Here is a 13,861-nt window from a genome sequence, read left to right as displayed (position 1 = left end):
TGGTAATTCCACTTGTTCAGGGCAAAATAAAACTTTTGTTTCGCGAGACACTGAGGAGAAAATTAAAATCGTAATATTTTATATACTGAAATACAAAGGAAATAGTGAGTGAGTGATGTCATCGGTGCCCCCATTTGCATACCGACCGGGATGTGCATACAACTGTTTTGTGAAATTAAGCAAAATTTGTAGAATGTCATAACTTTCTTATTTTACATCCGAGTTTGATGAAATTTTCAATGTTGTGCTTGTTAAATTTTTCTCTCATTATTCAATCAACTTTTGCTGGGTCCTTGTCCTTTAAAGAGGTAAAATTATTCAAGCTACTGATGCCATTCCAATCTTAGATTTGTATGCGGTTGATCTATAAATGATTTTATTTATTTGAAACTGTTTACATAATGAAAATAGGGTGGATGAAAGAGATATTATGACGATTTCCGTGTTTATGGAAAAAAGAAGAAGATTATCTATGATTTTGATGAAGGGTGCGGTCACAAATAGGCCTACAACTTGCAAGAAAATGGTTATTTGGAAATGGTAATAAAATGATGACGACGATGATGATAATGATGGTGATGATGAGGATGGTGGTGGTGGTGGCGATGATGATAATGTTGACGATAATGATTGTGATGAAGATAATTATGATGATGATGGTGGTGATGATCAAGGGCGGAAATATCTCCCAAAAGGTAGGGGGACAAGGGGCTGGAAAAAATTTGACAAGCGAAAAAAAAAGTTTATATTTAAGGTCATTTCGACGAAAAAAAAATTAGACAAGCAAAAAAAAAAGGTTTTCACCCAATCTCGTCCCAAAATACACGTTTTATTTCGATTTTTGAATGATGTATTTCTTACCATCATAAAAGACCAAAAATAGTAGGGGGACATTTGATATTGTGTCCCCCTACTATTTTGAGTTGGATTTCCGCCCATGGTGATGATGATGATGATAATGATGAAAATGATCATAAATGATGATGACCACGACGACGACAATGGTGATGATGGTGATATTGGAAACAAAATCCGTGAATAAATGGAATGGATCGACTTTATATAATAACATTAATGTATACCCACACAAAATTATATTTCTTCTTTTTTTTTTTGGGGGGGGGGGTAAAGATCTAATTTTTGCTCTCTCGATTCGCTCTTTTATTATATATATTTTTTTTATTTGACTGATTACACCACTGCGGGCAGATCCTATCAGTACACCGTTTGAACAATAATGACGTCGCCCTCTCATGGTTAGACATTTGCATCATGAATATTAAAATAATTCACTTGTGCCTCTGTCATCGTGAACTCTGAGCCCAAGCTAATATAAGGGATGGTGGTAATGGCATTCAAGTGCTTCATTTTGCGATCGGTAACAAAGATCCCTCGCTGTCACGAGACCAATATATATACACGTGACAAATTATAAAAGTGGGCGTATATGTGGGCGTGTCATAGTGGGATGCGACGAGCAATTTAATAATAATAAGCAACATTTCTAAAGCGAGTACGAATGTTTCTAAGCCCTGCATACTATTACCCGGCTCTACGGCTATACCCTGATCGAGCGCATCGAGCATTCAAGGAATTTCTTCCTATCGGGTACCCATTTACAAAACCTGGGTCAAGAGTGGCAAATGTAGATAAACGCCTTGCCAAAGGACGCTATAGTGCTGCGGTGGGATTTGAACCCCGGACCTTATGGTTCAAAGTCCGAAGAGTTATCCACTGAGCCACAGCACCTCTACATTTATGTTGACATTGTTTTGAGAAAATTAAGAAACAAATGTTATTTTCATGAAAAAGTCTATATGTACACAGAAGAAAATTCGATTAAGAGTGAAAGGTATATTTTTTCTCCAGATAATCGATTTCTCCTCCCCTCAATCATTTTCTTCTTTTTTATCCTTCTGCTCCTCTGGGGCCAATTTTATAAAGCACTTACAACTGCTGTAATTTTGCCATAGTATGGCAACTACCATGCATGGTCACAGTGCTCAGCAACAAATCAGAATCAAGGTTTCCATGGTAGTTGCCATAATGGCAGTTAAAACAGTTGTAAATCCTTTCTGAAACGGGCCTCAGGTCCAGATCTACTCGATCCTTCTCCTCCTCCTCCTTCTTCTTCCCCTCCTCCCCCTCCTCTTTCAGTGATTCTTTCAATTTTTTTCTTCTCACCGCTAACCTTAATTTCCTTTCCTTTTGTAAATATACTGTAACTTTGTCTCCGACACTGTATCAATATTCTTTCGCTCTAAATATTTCCACCGACCTCTCCCTATCTCACATATACTTTATCAAACAATTTCTATGAAGAGAAAATCTTCATAATTTCTGGATCAACGACGGGTGTAAACAAAGCATTACCGTTTATTCGTTCAGTCAAATTCCACCATCAATAGAAAAAATACAATGATTATTAGAACTTTGGAATATTTACTTTGTTCTGTGCGGCACTATTTAACAGTTCAGCACGCATTACTATAGGCCCATGCAATACTAGGGAATAGGCTTGAAAATTTACAGAGCTATGCACATCACGTGCAGTCTGATATAGGAACTGACAAGACAATCAACAGGTCAATGTATGTTTTGTTGCGTGATATACCGGTTTAATCTCTCATTAATCCAAATTAGCCTTGATTTCGACTTCGTATCTCGACGAATTTCGTCAACACCACGCGGGACCGATTTGCCAAGAAAAATTGGCATTGTGTGTTTTGCATAATATAATTATACTCGGCGGAATACAGTGGCATTTCTGTACTGTTTTTACTTTTTAGCAGGTTATAAGTTCAAAACTTCTTCTGGAACGAACTCTCTGATGGAAGTACTTTGATAAAACAAAATGGATACCATGTCGCGGAGACTGAGCCATGTTTTAGCAATTGCCTTGATGGTGCTTGTAACTGATTCTGATGGCCATCTCTGCATTATAACTCCACGGCAAAGAGGAGATTTCGATATATCGACTGTAAGTTACACACATTAAAACAAATCAGCCACCATTAGTCAGATCAGTCGGGTACAACTGTTTTCCCTGCATGGGCCACGGAAACGGGGGGGGGGGGCTGTGTAGGCTTCAGCCCCCACTTTTTCACAACCGTGTAAAAAAACGTAAAAAGGAACATCACATTGTGTGATTTTTTGCATGGTCGCCCCCCCCCCCCCCGTAGGGTTCAGCCCCCACTTTTTTTTCCAAAACCGTGTACAAAAACGTTAAAATTAACATTGTGTTTTTTTTTTGCATGGTCGGCCCCCACATTTGGCTCAGCCCCCCCCCCCACCACACTTTTAAAACCGTTCCACGGCCTCTGCTCTAGTCATAAATTTACTGTATTCTAGTCAGAAATGACGAGTTCGATACCCTGGTCATGATGGCCGAAGACGACCTTCAGTCATTGAGTCAGGCGCTCGCGCCGTATAAGTGGCTACCCACGGTGAATACAATTTGTTATTTTCATTTAATATCATTACATACTAACCAATGGAATCGTATTCCATTTAGCCCGGAAGTAGAACCTGTACCCGGCACCAGAGCCCTTGTGGAGGTCAGCCCGCCGAAGCGCCAAAGATGACGTACATGGGCGGGAAAACAGCCCTCATCAGATTCCAACAAAATTTCAACCATTACGAAGTTGGGTTGCCAGGTAAGAATGAATCAAGCCTTGGGGGCTAATAGCGCGAAATGCAAAAATGACCACAAAATACCCATCACAGGACACTCTGACAGAAGACTTTATTGCATTGGGACCACCTTTCAGGACTGATCTTGAACAGGATAGTGGCGGATCCGGGGTTTGACCAGGGGGAGGCAAATATAAGAGGAAAACTTTCTCATCCGAAATTCCGTGACAACCCAAATCACGACATTTGCTCCCGCCAGTAGCGGACCGTGACCCGGAGTAGACAAAGCATTGGGGGCACTGCATTGTTTGTGAACAATGCTGTGCCCCCCAATGCTTTGTCTCCTCCGGGTCACGGTCCGCCACTGGCTCCCGCGACAATTGCTCTGGGCCTACTTTCGTCTAAGATCTAGGATTAGGGATGCAATAGGGGCGTATGTTAGGTTTAGTGTTAGGTTTAGGATAGGGTATAGAGTAATACCTAGGTTTGAGAGCAGAGCAATAGTCGCCGGAGCAAATGGCATAGAACCAACCATAAAGCCCTCTGACAAAATTGCTAATTCTTTTGAGATCATGTCGTTAAATTTTTATGTTAAAATATGAAGAACCTAATTTACTATAGAAATATTTTTTAAATATTTTTTTTAGTCATGGTAATGTGACTGGGCAACCAAATCCAAAGTTTTCGTTAATGTTGCCACGGTGACAGAATTGCCATTGGTAAAACGGATTCCCATATCCGAAATGTAGAACTCAAAGTGTAGCAGAAAAAAAGTTGCATTCAAATTCAACAACAAAACAAATATCAGATGCAATCCGATTTTCAGCCCCACAGAACCGCCCATTTTGGACGTGGGGCCTCTTTCATTGAACTTGCTTTAAAAACAAATTTACAATAATAGTTTAGAGCTACTGAAATCAATCAATTTGATTCGCTGACAGTTAACTTTTTGTAAAAATTGTCAATTTGATATCATAACAAGCCTTTATAAAACGGGGTCCTTAACAGAATCACAAGAGATATGACTGTTATCAATTCAATGAAGAATCTAAAGGCGAAGTAGTTTTCATATTCAATGAATTTTCACTGGACACTAAATGTAAACGGTGGACATGCGATGTAAATTTAGTCACGACTCAAGGAAAAATATGTATTTTTACCATTTCTTCTAGGTTATATGGATATTTCGCTGGCCCAAAATGTGAACTCCACGGATTTCCAAACGCTTACCCTTCTTGGTGATACAAACGAACACCTTCAACGACATCAACGAAATTACACGGTTCCCGTGGTGAGTTATATTACTAATAAAAAATGCGATGGTTGATTTTACCACTGTTTCCACTTTATCACGTTCATGAGAATGCTGGACAGTGGCGAAGCTAGGATTTTTTTCCCGGGGGGCACTGGGGGGTCCTTGCTTTTTCAGGGGGGGGGGGGCACCGGCCATTTTTCCGGTGTGTGTGTATGTGTCCACAAGGGCAGATCCGACTTTCGCCAATAGGGGACGGGGCCCGAAATTATCTTCACCTATATCAGTCACTTCTTAGTTTTATTCTTACAAAACAACATAAACATAAAATAATCTCATAAGCCTTATAAAACGTGCGAGCGCGAAGCGCGAGCGATTTTTTTTTTTACTTTAATGTATTTTTTCCTGAAAATTTTCTGGGCAATGTTATGTGTGATCCTGAACAAGATTCGTATGTACCCCCAAGCGCGAACAGAAATTTTTATCAACTGTTCTAGCATTATCGAAAAGGGACCTGTTAAGGACTGCTTACAGTTACCCACGAAGACGGTATATATTTTAACAATGCGAGCGCGAAGCGCGAGCAAATTTTTTGACATTCCGACCTAAAATAAAATGGTCATTCTAAGCACTTTTTGTATTAATTAATGGGATAGGTATGTAACTAATCAATTGATGCGAGCGCGAAGCGCAAGAGGAAGAAAATTGAGATTTTAGACCTAAAAGCGGGACACTCTATTCATATTTTGCAAGTTATAAATAGGATATAGTCAATTGGGTATCATTAATAATGCGATCGTGAAGCGTGAGCAGACAATTATTGATATTCTGATGTAAAACTGGATAATATAAAGAACATGCAGGCTATCGCGCATGTTTTATATTTAGACCTAAAATCTGGGCATTCTGAATACATTATGGAATACACGTAGACAATATAAACTTGGCAAATCAAACAACATGAACAATGTGACCACGCAGCGTGAGCTTAAAATGCTGATGTAGACCATAAAACGGACATTTTACAGAGCTCTTAAATTTGTAAATGAAAAAAAAATAATGAAAGCTCGATGTCCGAGCTCAAATATGTTTTGCATATTGACTTCAAAACTTGCTCCACATCAGCCTATTGAGCAAGATATGAATCCCATCGAACAGGCAATTATGGCGCGAAGCGCCAGCAAAAATTTTATATAGTAACATGAAAAGAATTTTTTTAATTGCAAGTCTTCCCCTCACATTATTTCATTCACTCGTCTTCCTCCTCTTATTTTCCTCTTCTTTTTTCTTCTGTCTTTCTTCTTCTTTTCCTTTTTCTTTCTTCTTTCTCCTTTTTTCTTTTCTTTTTTTTTGCTCTGCCAATTTTTTCTGGGGGGGCACCTGGGGGGGGGGGCACACCAAATCTCAGGGGGGCACGTGCCCCCCAGGCCCCCCGTAGCTACGCCACTGATGCTGGATTAAACAATATGAATGGATTTAAACATGAAATTCATCGAAACTAAAACAAATCTAATTCGCAACGTTGATTGCAACTGCTTAAGAAGAAGCTTATTATTGCATCCGATGGCGGGTTATGAGTAGCAGATGATTTTAGAATATGTTGTTGTCAAAGGAAAATGGCATTTTGGGTGGAAAGGACACTTACTGTTAGAAAGATCGATATACTATACGGAAACGCAAAGAGAATTATTAAGTATGCCATTACTGTTTCTGTTTGTGGTAACTCCCTTAGGAACTCGGCAGGACAGCATTTTGCTGGTAAACGCCAAGCTGGTATACAACCAATTATCTATGAAACATTTTACGTCTAGGTTAATCAGTCATAGTGGCTGATGTTATAGACGACAGATATCACTCTCGGGCATTTTTTCAAAGTGGAGACAATGGCAGAGTTGGGATTCGAACTGACAACCTTGCGATTATGAGTCCAATGCTCCAGCCACTGGACCACACGACCCGTAATTACGTGAATAATAACGTTAAGGAAACGCACACGTGAATATGAAATAAGAATAGCTCCCTTTGGGCACTTGGGGAGCTTTTCATCAAAGTTTTCGACCCAACAAGTTGTCAGATCTGACAACTTTCCTTGATTTTGATTGGCTCAGAGGCACCTTTACCATGGTAACTGTCGGATAAAACGTCTGACAAGTCCTTTCATGAAACGCCCCCCCCCCCTCGTTTACCTCCTGATCTTCTGAAGATGTTGAATCATTTCTCAATTCTCAATACGAAGGTGATGCCGAATGTGTCATGTGACCACTGCGTACTACGCATGCGCTATGTAAGCCACAAGGCAGGGGAGGAGATATTCTACCAATGTTCCGACATCGCAATCAAGGCTGCCAAATCGACATCGCTCCTCGACGACGAGGTAAGAAAGATTTAAAGACATTTTCCCAACGATACGATTCTTAATACAGGAAAGGGCACTATGACAGTTGTATTCACTGAGACATTGGAAGGAATGTTTTATCTATTTTCACTAATACTTAATCAAATATTATGAATTCAACATAAAACATATTTTCTTCCTCCCCAATTTTTAGCCCAACCCCTTGTCTTCCGTTGTTGTTTTGTTTTTCATGACACTAGCAAAATAAACTGGCAGTGTGCATCTATCAGATCATGATTCAGCAATGTATTTTCGATAAAGACAAAATTCGTTTCTTCTTACAAAAATGCCTAAGATAATTGATTTATTTCGCTGGATATCAGGATCTGGATAACGAGATAAGGGATAGTATTCCAGTCAGCATCAAAAGGGCTATGAACTTGCATCGGAGACCCATCACTGTAAAAAGGACCAACACGAACGAAGCCGGTGTCACCCCCATCAGACCGAAAGCGCCTTCTAATTCGCTGTACGGCATCACGTGGGACCCTTTGCAGACGACAGGGAGCAAGCTGGTGAATATCGATTTTAATACCGGAGCTATCGAATCGAGAATGGGGCTGTACTTCGGCATGGGCCCCAACGTACAGTATGGGACAGTGTCACCGACGTAAGTTTGAATCAGATATATTTTATCTATTAAAGAAAAAAAAAATGTTTAGAATTCTCTTTTTGAACAGGCAAATCCCAATCTTCATTTCATCCCCACCAATCGTTTTTATTGTAGAGTTCAAATTTCATATCCTATTTTTCTTTTATTCTAAAAACGTCATATCTTCTGACTAGGCTTTCGTCATCGTCATAATGTTAATCATCATTACCATCATCATCATCTTCACCATCATCATCGTCGTCGTAGTAGTAGTCATCGTTATCAGCACCGTCATCATCATTATCTACATCATCTTCATCGTCGTCATCACCGGGCGTCATCACCATCCTAATATACCTCACTATTTCCCTCGTTGTCTTCACTTTTCGCACTTTTCCTCTCTACAGTCATTTCGTCACCCTAGCTATGGCGGTAAATTTGTGTCATTTTTGTTGCTATATTAAGACTGCTCAAAAAGATTTGAAAGCTTCAGTTCACCATTTTTCATAATTGCATTTTCTTTCAGCGCACCTTCCGACAAATTCGTCATGGATCAGATCGCGTGTTACTCTCGGGAAATCCCCTATCTTTTCCTTCTCGAACATCGCAACGGGAACCTAGACGCTCGTCCAAACAAAATTCTGTGGATCGACATGTCTGCCATGGCACTCGCGGGCGAGTACGAGATCGAGGGGTTAGAGTCCGACATCCACATTGCCGCGTTGAATTCGTACCAAAGGACGACTTTCTTGACATTTGAAATACAACCAACGAAAAACAGTCCAGGTGTTTATTACCTCCTTAAATAAGTTATGACAGAATAAAAGCTAAACAGAAATATGGAAAATGACAGCTTTTAGTACGATTTCCGTCGTGAGCAGATATGCTTTAAATTTGAGATCAGTTAGAGTTCATATTGATTGATTCCAAGCATTACTCGATAACAAAGTAGTTCGAATGTTGAGTTTTGTATACGCGTGCAGCAATACCACAGTTCCCCATATAGGAGTCGATTTCATACCCGGGGGGGGCCACTTCCATTCACGAGTGGATACCATGCGCGACCATGGGGTCTCGAAAAGCACCCTAAACACGTAATTTCCATATTATGAAAATGCACCCCTTAACAAGTATTGGTGTGTCAAACCCTACCCTTAACAAGTAATGGAAACAAAACAATAATCTTGGCAAATATTCCCTGAAATGAACCCCTAAACAAGTACAGGAATGTTTTATTGTTACGGGTCCTTCGGTCGTCGGCTTTACCTTATTTGGTTTAGTACAACCCCACCTTCTACACCTCACGCAAATCGGACTCTAAACACGTAGTGTTGGGGCGAAAAGGACATCCTTTATAAAACATTTGAATTTTGTTTTATCATCCCCGCAAATTCGACCCTAAACACGTAATTGTCCAAGCGAAATAGATACCCTTTTTTCATTATTTTTGTGTTTTTGACACCCTTATCACGTTACGTACGTAACGTGCCCAATCGTGAAAAAGACATCCTTTTTACGTGTTTTTTGGTCGCGCATGGTATCCACTCGTCAATGTAAGTGGCCCCCCCGGGATTTCATAATGATAACCATAACTCAGATTTTGACAAAATTGATAACCAAGTTTGATTTCAGATGCTGGTTAGAAACAAGAATTTTAGTCAGGACAGATCGGATTTCACTTTAGCAAAAGTTGGCATTACAATCTGACGGAAAAAAAATCAGAAACTATCGTGATAACCAAAAGGTTTAAAGAAATAAAATCATAGAATAATAATAATAACAATAATGATAACAATAATAATGGTGATGCTAACGATGATAATAATAATGATGATGATGATAATGATAATAATAATGACAACAACAAAATCAGTTAGAAAATCGCTCGTAAAGTCGTCCTGATTGGGTCGTCACACCTGTATATTTAAGCCGGTGTGTGCCGCTGTACATGCCAACCGTTTTCTCACTTCATCTTTTTTTTTATTTATTTATATCAAGAATTTGCTCTTGTTAACAACCTAATGATTTCTTAACATCAAGAATGGATCTGGTGTCTCGATATTTTGTTGTTAACAATTTTGTTTTCGTGATATCAATAAGGGAATAATTGACATTAAATAGTGAGAAAACGGCATGTCGGCTTACTCTATTCAAAATGTCAGGGGGATTTGGATATTATACATGTATATATAGCTGAAAAAAGCATCTAAGAAAATGTTCCATACCTTGGTCACATTTGATCTACGGCGGCGGCCGTACGGGGAGTAAGAAACAGCCGTTTTGTTAATTTCAATTAAAACCACCTATATGCAGCTGGTACAAAAAAATTGAAACGACTCTTTTCAACTCGCCGTACGACCGCCGTAGAGCAAATGTGACCAAGGTATTACTCACAAACAACTTTTTGCAACATATCTTCACGACTGTGACAATCCATTTAAACTTGGGCCCGTATTCTGATGTCGGATTTAACATAGACCATGGTGTAACTTGTGCTAAAGTTATGGGAAGCCAACAGTGTCGAAATTTGTATTACATAGTATGTGTACTGTGCCAGTTTCCGATTCTTTAATGGTGAAATCAATTTTCTTATTCACATTTTCTTGACAATTGAGAATGATTTGCGAGTCGAGTCATTTGGGAGGATAAATTGTATCTCTGCTGTTAGTGAATTATGTAACAATTGGCTATCCATAGTTAAACCACAACTTTAAAACCTGAGTGTAAATTACACCATGCTTCAGAATACGGGCCACGAGCATCTTATAGAACATCCATCCATTACTTAGAGAAACATTTTTTTTTTAAATATCCAATCAGGTAATTTCACATTGATGTTCGGCACCCTGGATTACATGGGCAATCACATCCACCTCTTCACCGAGCCGTCGCCCGAAAACCTCTACGTTAATTTTCTCTGGGCAACTGTCGACCTCAAGCGTCAGATGTACTACGTTTTGATGGGCAATGAGAACGCACCTGTCAAACTTAACTCAAGGATACACAGCTTCAACATCACATCGAGGTGAGTGTTCCCACAAACAACAGATATATTTACTTTACGGCATCATACATTATTTGATTTGACATTAAGCATAATTTAAGTAACAATGTGAACATCCTAGGGGCGATATCGGTCTTCAAACCAAGTTACTTCCATCAGTTGAAGTTGAAAGATATTTTTTTCTAAATACTACGCATTTCATAGTGCCAAATATGAATTGAATTGAATTTATTACAGAACGTCAACGGCAATTGCCAACATTTTGTTCAAAACAAGAAAATATGTAGAAATTAACTGAATGGCATCTTATGACGTTGATACCATAAATGCAAAAAGAATATTGATTTTCAAGGTCATCATCTTGTTAGTCCATCGACCATTCCACTTTGTTTGGATAATAACGTCAAAAGGGTAAGATCGTTTAAATTGTCTTGATCACGTGTTCTATAATTACTTAATTTTTTCTTCCAGGAATATCACTTGTATTACTGAAGTAGATGTATCTCAGTACACCATCAATGCAATCCACACATATGAAAAAACAGGTAACTAAAAGAAAAAGCGCCATCCATCATAACAGGTAGTAGGGAACATAAATGCTTAAAACGCTTCATGGGGACACCGAGCTAGCCTTTCGATATTTGCTTTCCTTTCTTGTTCTTAACCAATCTCCAATTAGAGTGGCGATTAATTGTGTCACGTGGTTCCTTGCTTGGATGGAATGATTTAGAAAGCATTGGCACCCAAGCACAATAGCATTCAAGCTCGTATTATTCCAATTTCATAAAAAAAATCGCGGCAATATCTTCTTTTCCTTCAATTTCAATCATTGATACTGAATGTTTCAATAGTTCACATTAAAAATTTTCCAATAATAACTGGAGTGTCTAATGATAGAACATGTTAGATTTTTAAAGTTAAAGATTTTTAAGAAAACTATAATGCCGCCACACGTCACACTCTCTATCCCCCCCCCTCCTCTCTCTCTCTCTCTATTTCTTCTTTTCTATCTTCTTCCCTTTCATTCCTTTTACAGGACAGCTGTTTGCAGTTTCACCCGGACTCTTTCCTCAAGAGTATCCGCCTTGGTATTTGGTTGAAGTCAATCCGGTAACCGGCAGCGTCAAACCGGTCGCCCAGATTGCAACATCGGGTAAGCGTCAATCTACGGAAGCCTTAAACTGACATCTACTTGACGAGATGGCGCGATATTTTATCTTCCTATGTCGACTTAATAACACTTTATTATGTTGAGAAGGCGAGATACGCTATCTAGCCAAGTCGATTTGTAATAATATGTCGACAATGTGGGATACGTCATCATGTCATCTGTATAGTTGTATGTCGACATGTCGACTAATTTTATTTTTTAACATATTATGTATTCCATTATAGAACAAACATTTGCATGTCGACATGGCGAGATATACTGTCAAGTCGACCTATGAAAGAAAATTGTTTGTCGACATGTTCAGAAATTCAAATTTCGACATTTTCTACATCACTCCATGTAATACTGCAACTCGTTAAATCAGGAAACTCGTTGACATCTGATGAAATCGCTTTAAAAGTGTCTGTAAGACTTAACACATCTGATTTATGCAAATTATATAGATTTTCGATTTCTTAACTATTCAGACCCTGAACAAACAGTTAATGGGTTTATTGCAATTGTTTGTCTATGGCAAATCGTGAAGGAAATTTAAAGTCAAATGCATGTTTACAAGTCAGGGACCAGGAAAATCATCTCAAATCTCATTTCACTTTATTTCTAAAACTTTTAATCAAAACCGCTGGTTTAAAAACAACTGTTAAAAACTGCCTTCCTCACACTTGATTTGTTCTTATTCTCTATTTTTTCCTTAAGGTATGTTCGCTCCTTATTATGGAGGTGCCATAGTCAACATAGACCAAACCCACGGCCTCCTCTTTTACAACTTCCGTGTAGCCGACTCCAGGGCCAACATCATAGCAACGGTTTCCTTAGATACGTTTGAAGTCTTCTTCTCCCAGCTCACCTCACTCCAACTCGTCCACAACATAGCTCACTTCGACCCCTATGCGCCGTAGTACTTCAGACGACTCGGCCCTCGAAAAGTGATCGCGCGACGCAGAGCGGCACGGATTACTAGTACTTCGTAGGCATTTTAGCAATTACTTCGTAGACGCTTTCTATAACGCTGATAATCTTTTGTCGAAAGCCATTCATAACAAAGCAGTCTTTGTCGAAAATCGGAGAATCAAACCAGAAGTGTCATCCTGGTAAACGACACATTTTATTACTTTTTCGTCCGGTCCGAATCTTCAGGCGATGTGCTGTCCCAGCCCACCGACATTCGACAATGACCCATATGGCCCGTATTCTGAAGTCGGGTTTAACTTAGACTCAGCTTCAAAGTTGCGGTTGAAGTATGGATAACCAATTGTTACATAAATCACTAACAGTAGAGATATCACATTTCAGCTCATTTGGCTCTTAAATCATTCATAATTGTGTGGGAAGTATAAATAGATGATTGTCTTCACCGTCAATGAATCAGGGAAGAGCACAGTAAACATCAGAAACATGCAACTTAATAAATATTTTGACACTTTCGGCTTCCCATAATTTTAGCACAGAGTTAGACCATGGTCTAAGTTAAACCTGACTTCAGAACACGGGCCATATTCTGTCCATTGTGATATGACAGGCATTTTCAATAGATATTCTTCGTTGCAGAAAACATCTGCGAATTGGATGCTAAAATACGTTATCATTACGAGCATGCCGATGGAACGCGATGGGAGCGTGTTAATTATCAATGAAGCGCGCGGATCATTAATCAAGCCTGAGGGCTGTTCTACAAAGCCGTTCGTAAAGTTAGGCATGGTTTTACGACCGACTGGAATATGAGACGCCAGAATCCATTTCTCACTCAATTTGACTAAAATTTAATCACAAGTTGCAGCGTGGTGTCATTATTCTATCACTCACACTCGTATGTT

The 13,861-nt window shown here is 39.2% G+C and overlaps 1 protein-coding gene across 1 annotated transcript; it reads left to right on the top strand.

Moving 5' to 3' along the window:
- The first annotated feature begins 2,747 nt into the window (after positions 1-2,747).
- On the top strand, positions 2,748-13,319 carry LOC121412674. The gene is made up of 10 exons (XM_041605450.1): positions 2,748-2,980; positions 3,515-3,656; positions 4,806-4,924; positions 7,122-7,259; positions 7,604-7,890; positions 8,399-8,658; positions 10,693-10,897; positions 11,348-11,421; positions 11,913-12,029; positions 12,744-13,319. The coding sequence occupies exons 1-10, from the start codon at positions 2,855-2,857 to the stop codon at positions 12,944-12,946; spliced, it is 1,671 nt and encodes a 556-aa protein (XP_041461384.1). The 5' UTR covers positions 2,748-2,854; the 3' UTR covers positions 12,947-13,319.
- Positions 13,320-13,861: the final 542 nt, after the last annotated feature.

The sequence above is a fragment of the Lytechinus variegatus genome, chromosome 4 (assembly GCF_018143015.1).
Source record: "Lytechinus variegatus isolate NC3 chromosome 4, Lvar_3.0, whole genome shotgun sequence".
In the NCBI taxonomy this organism is placed as follows: Eukaryota; Metazoa; Echinodermata; class Echinoidea; order Temnopleuroida; family Toxopneustidae; genus Lytechinus; species Lytechinus variegatus.
This window is presented reverse-complemented; position numbering and strand designations above follow the sequence as displayed.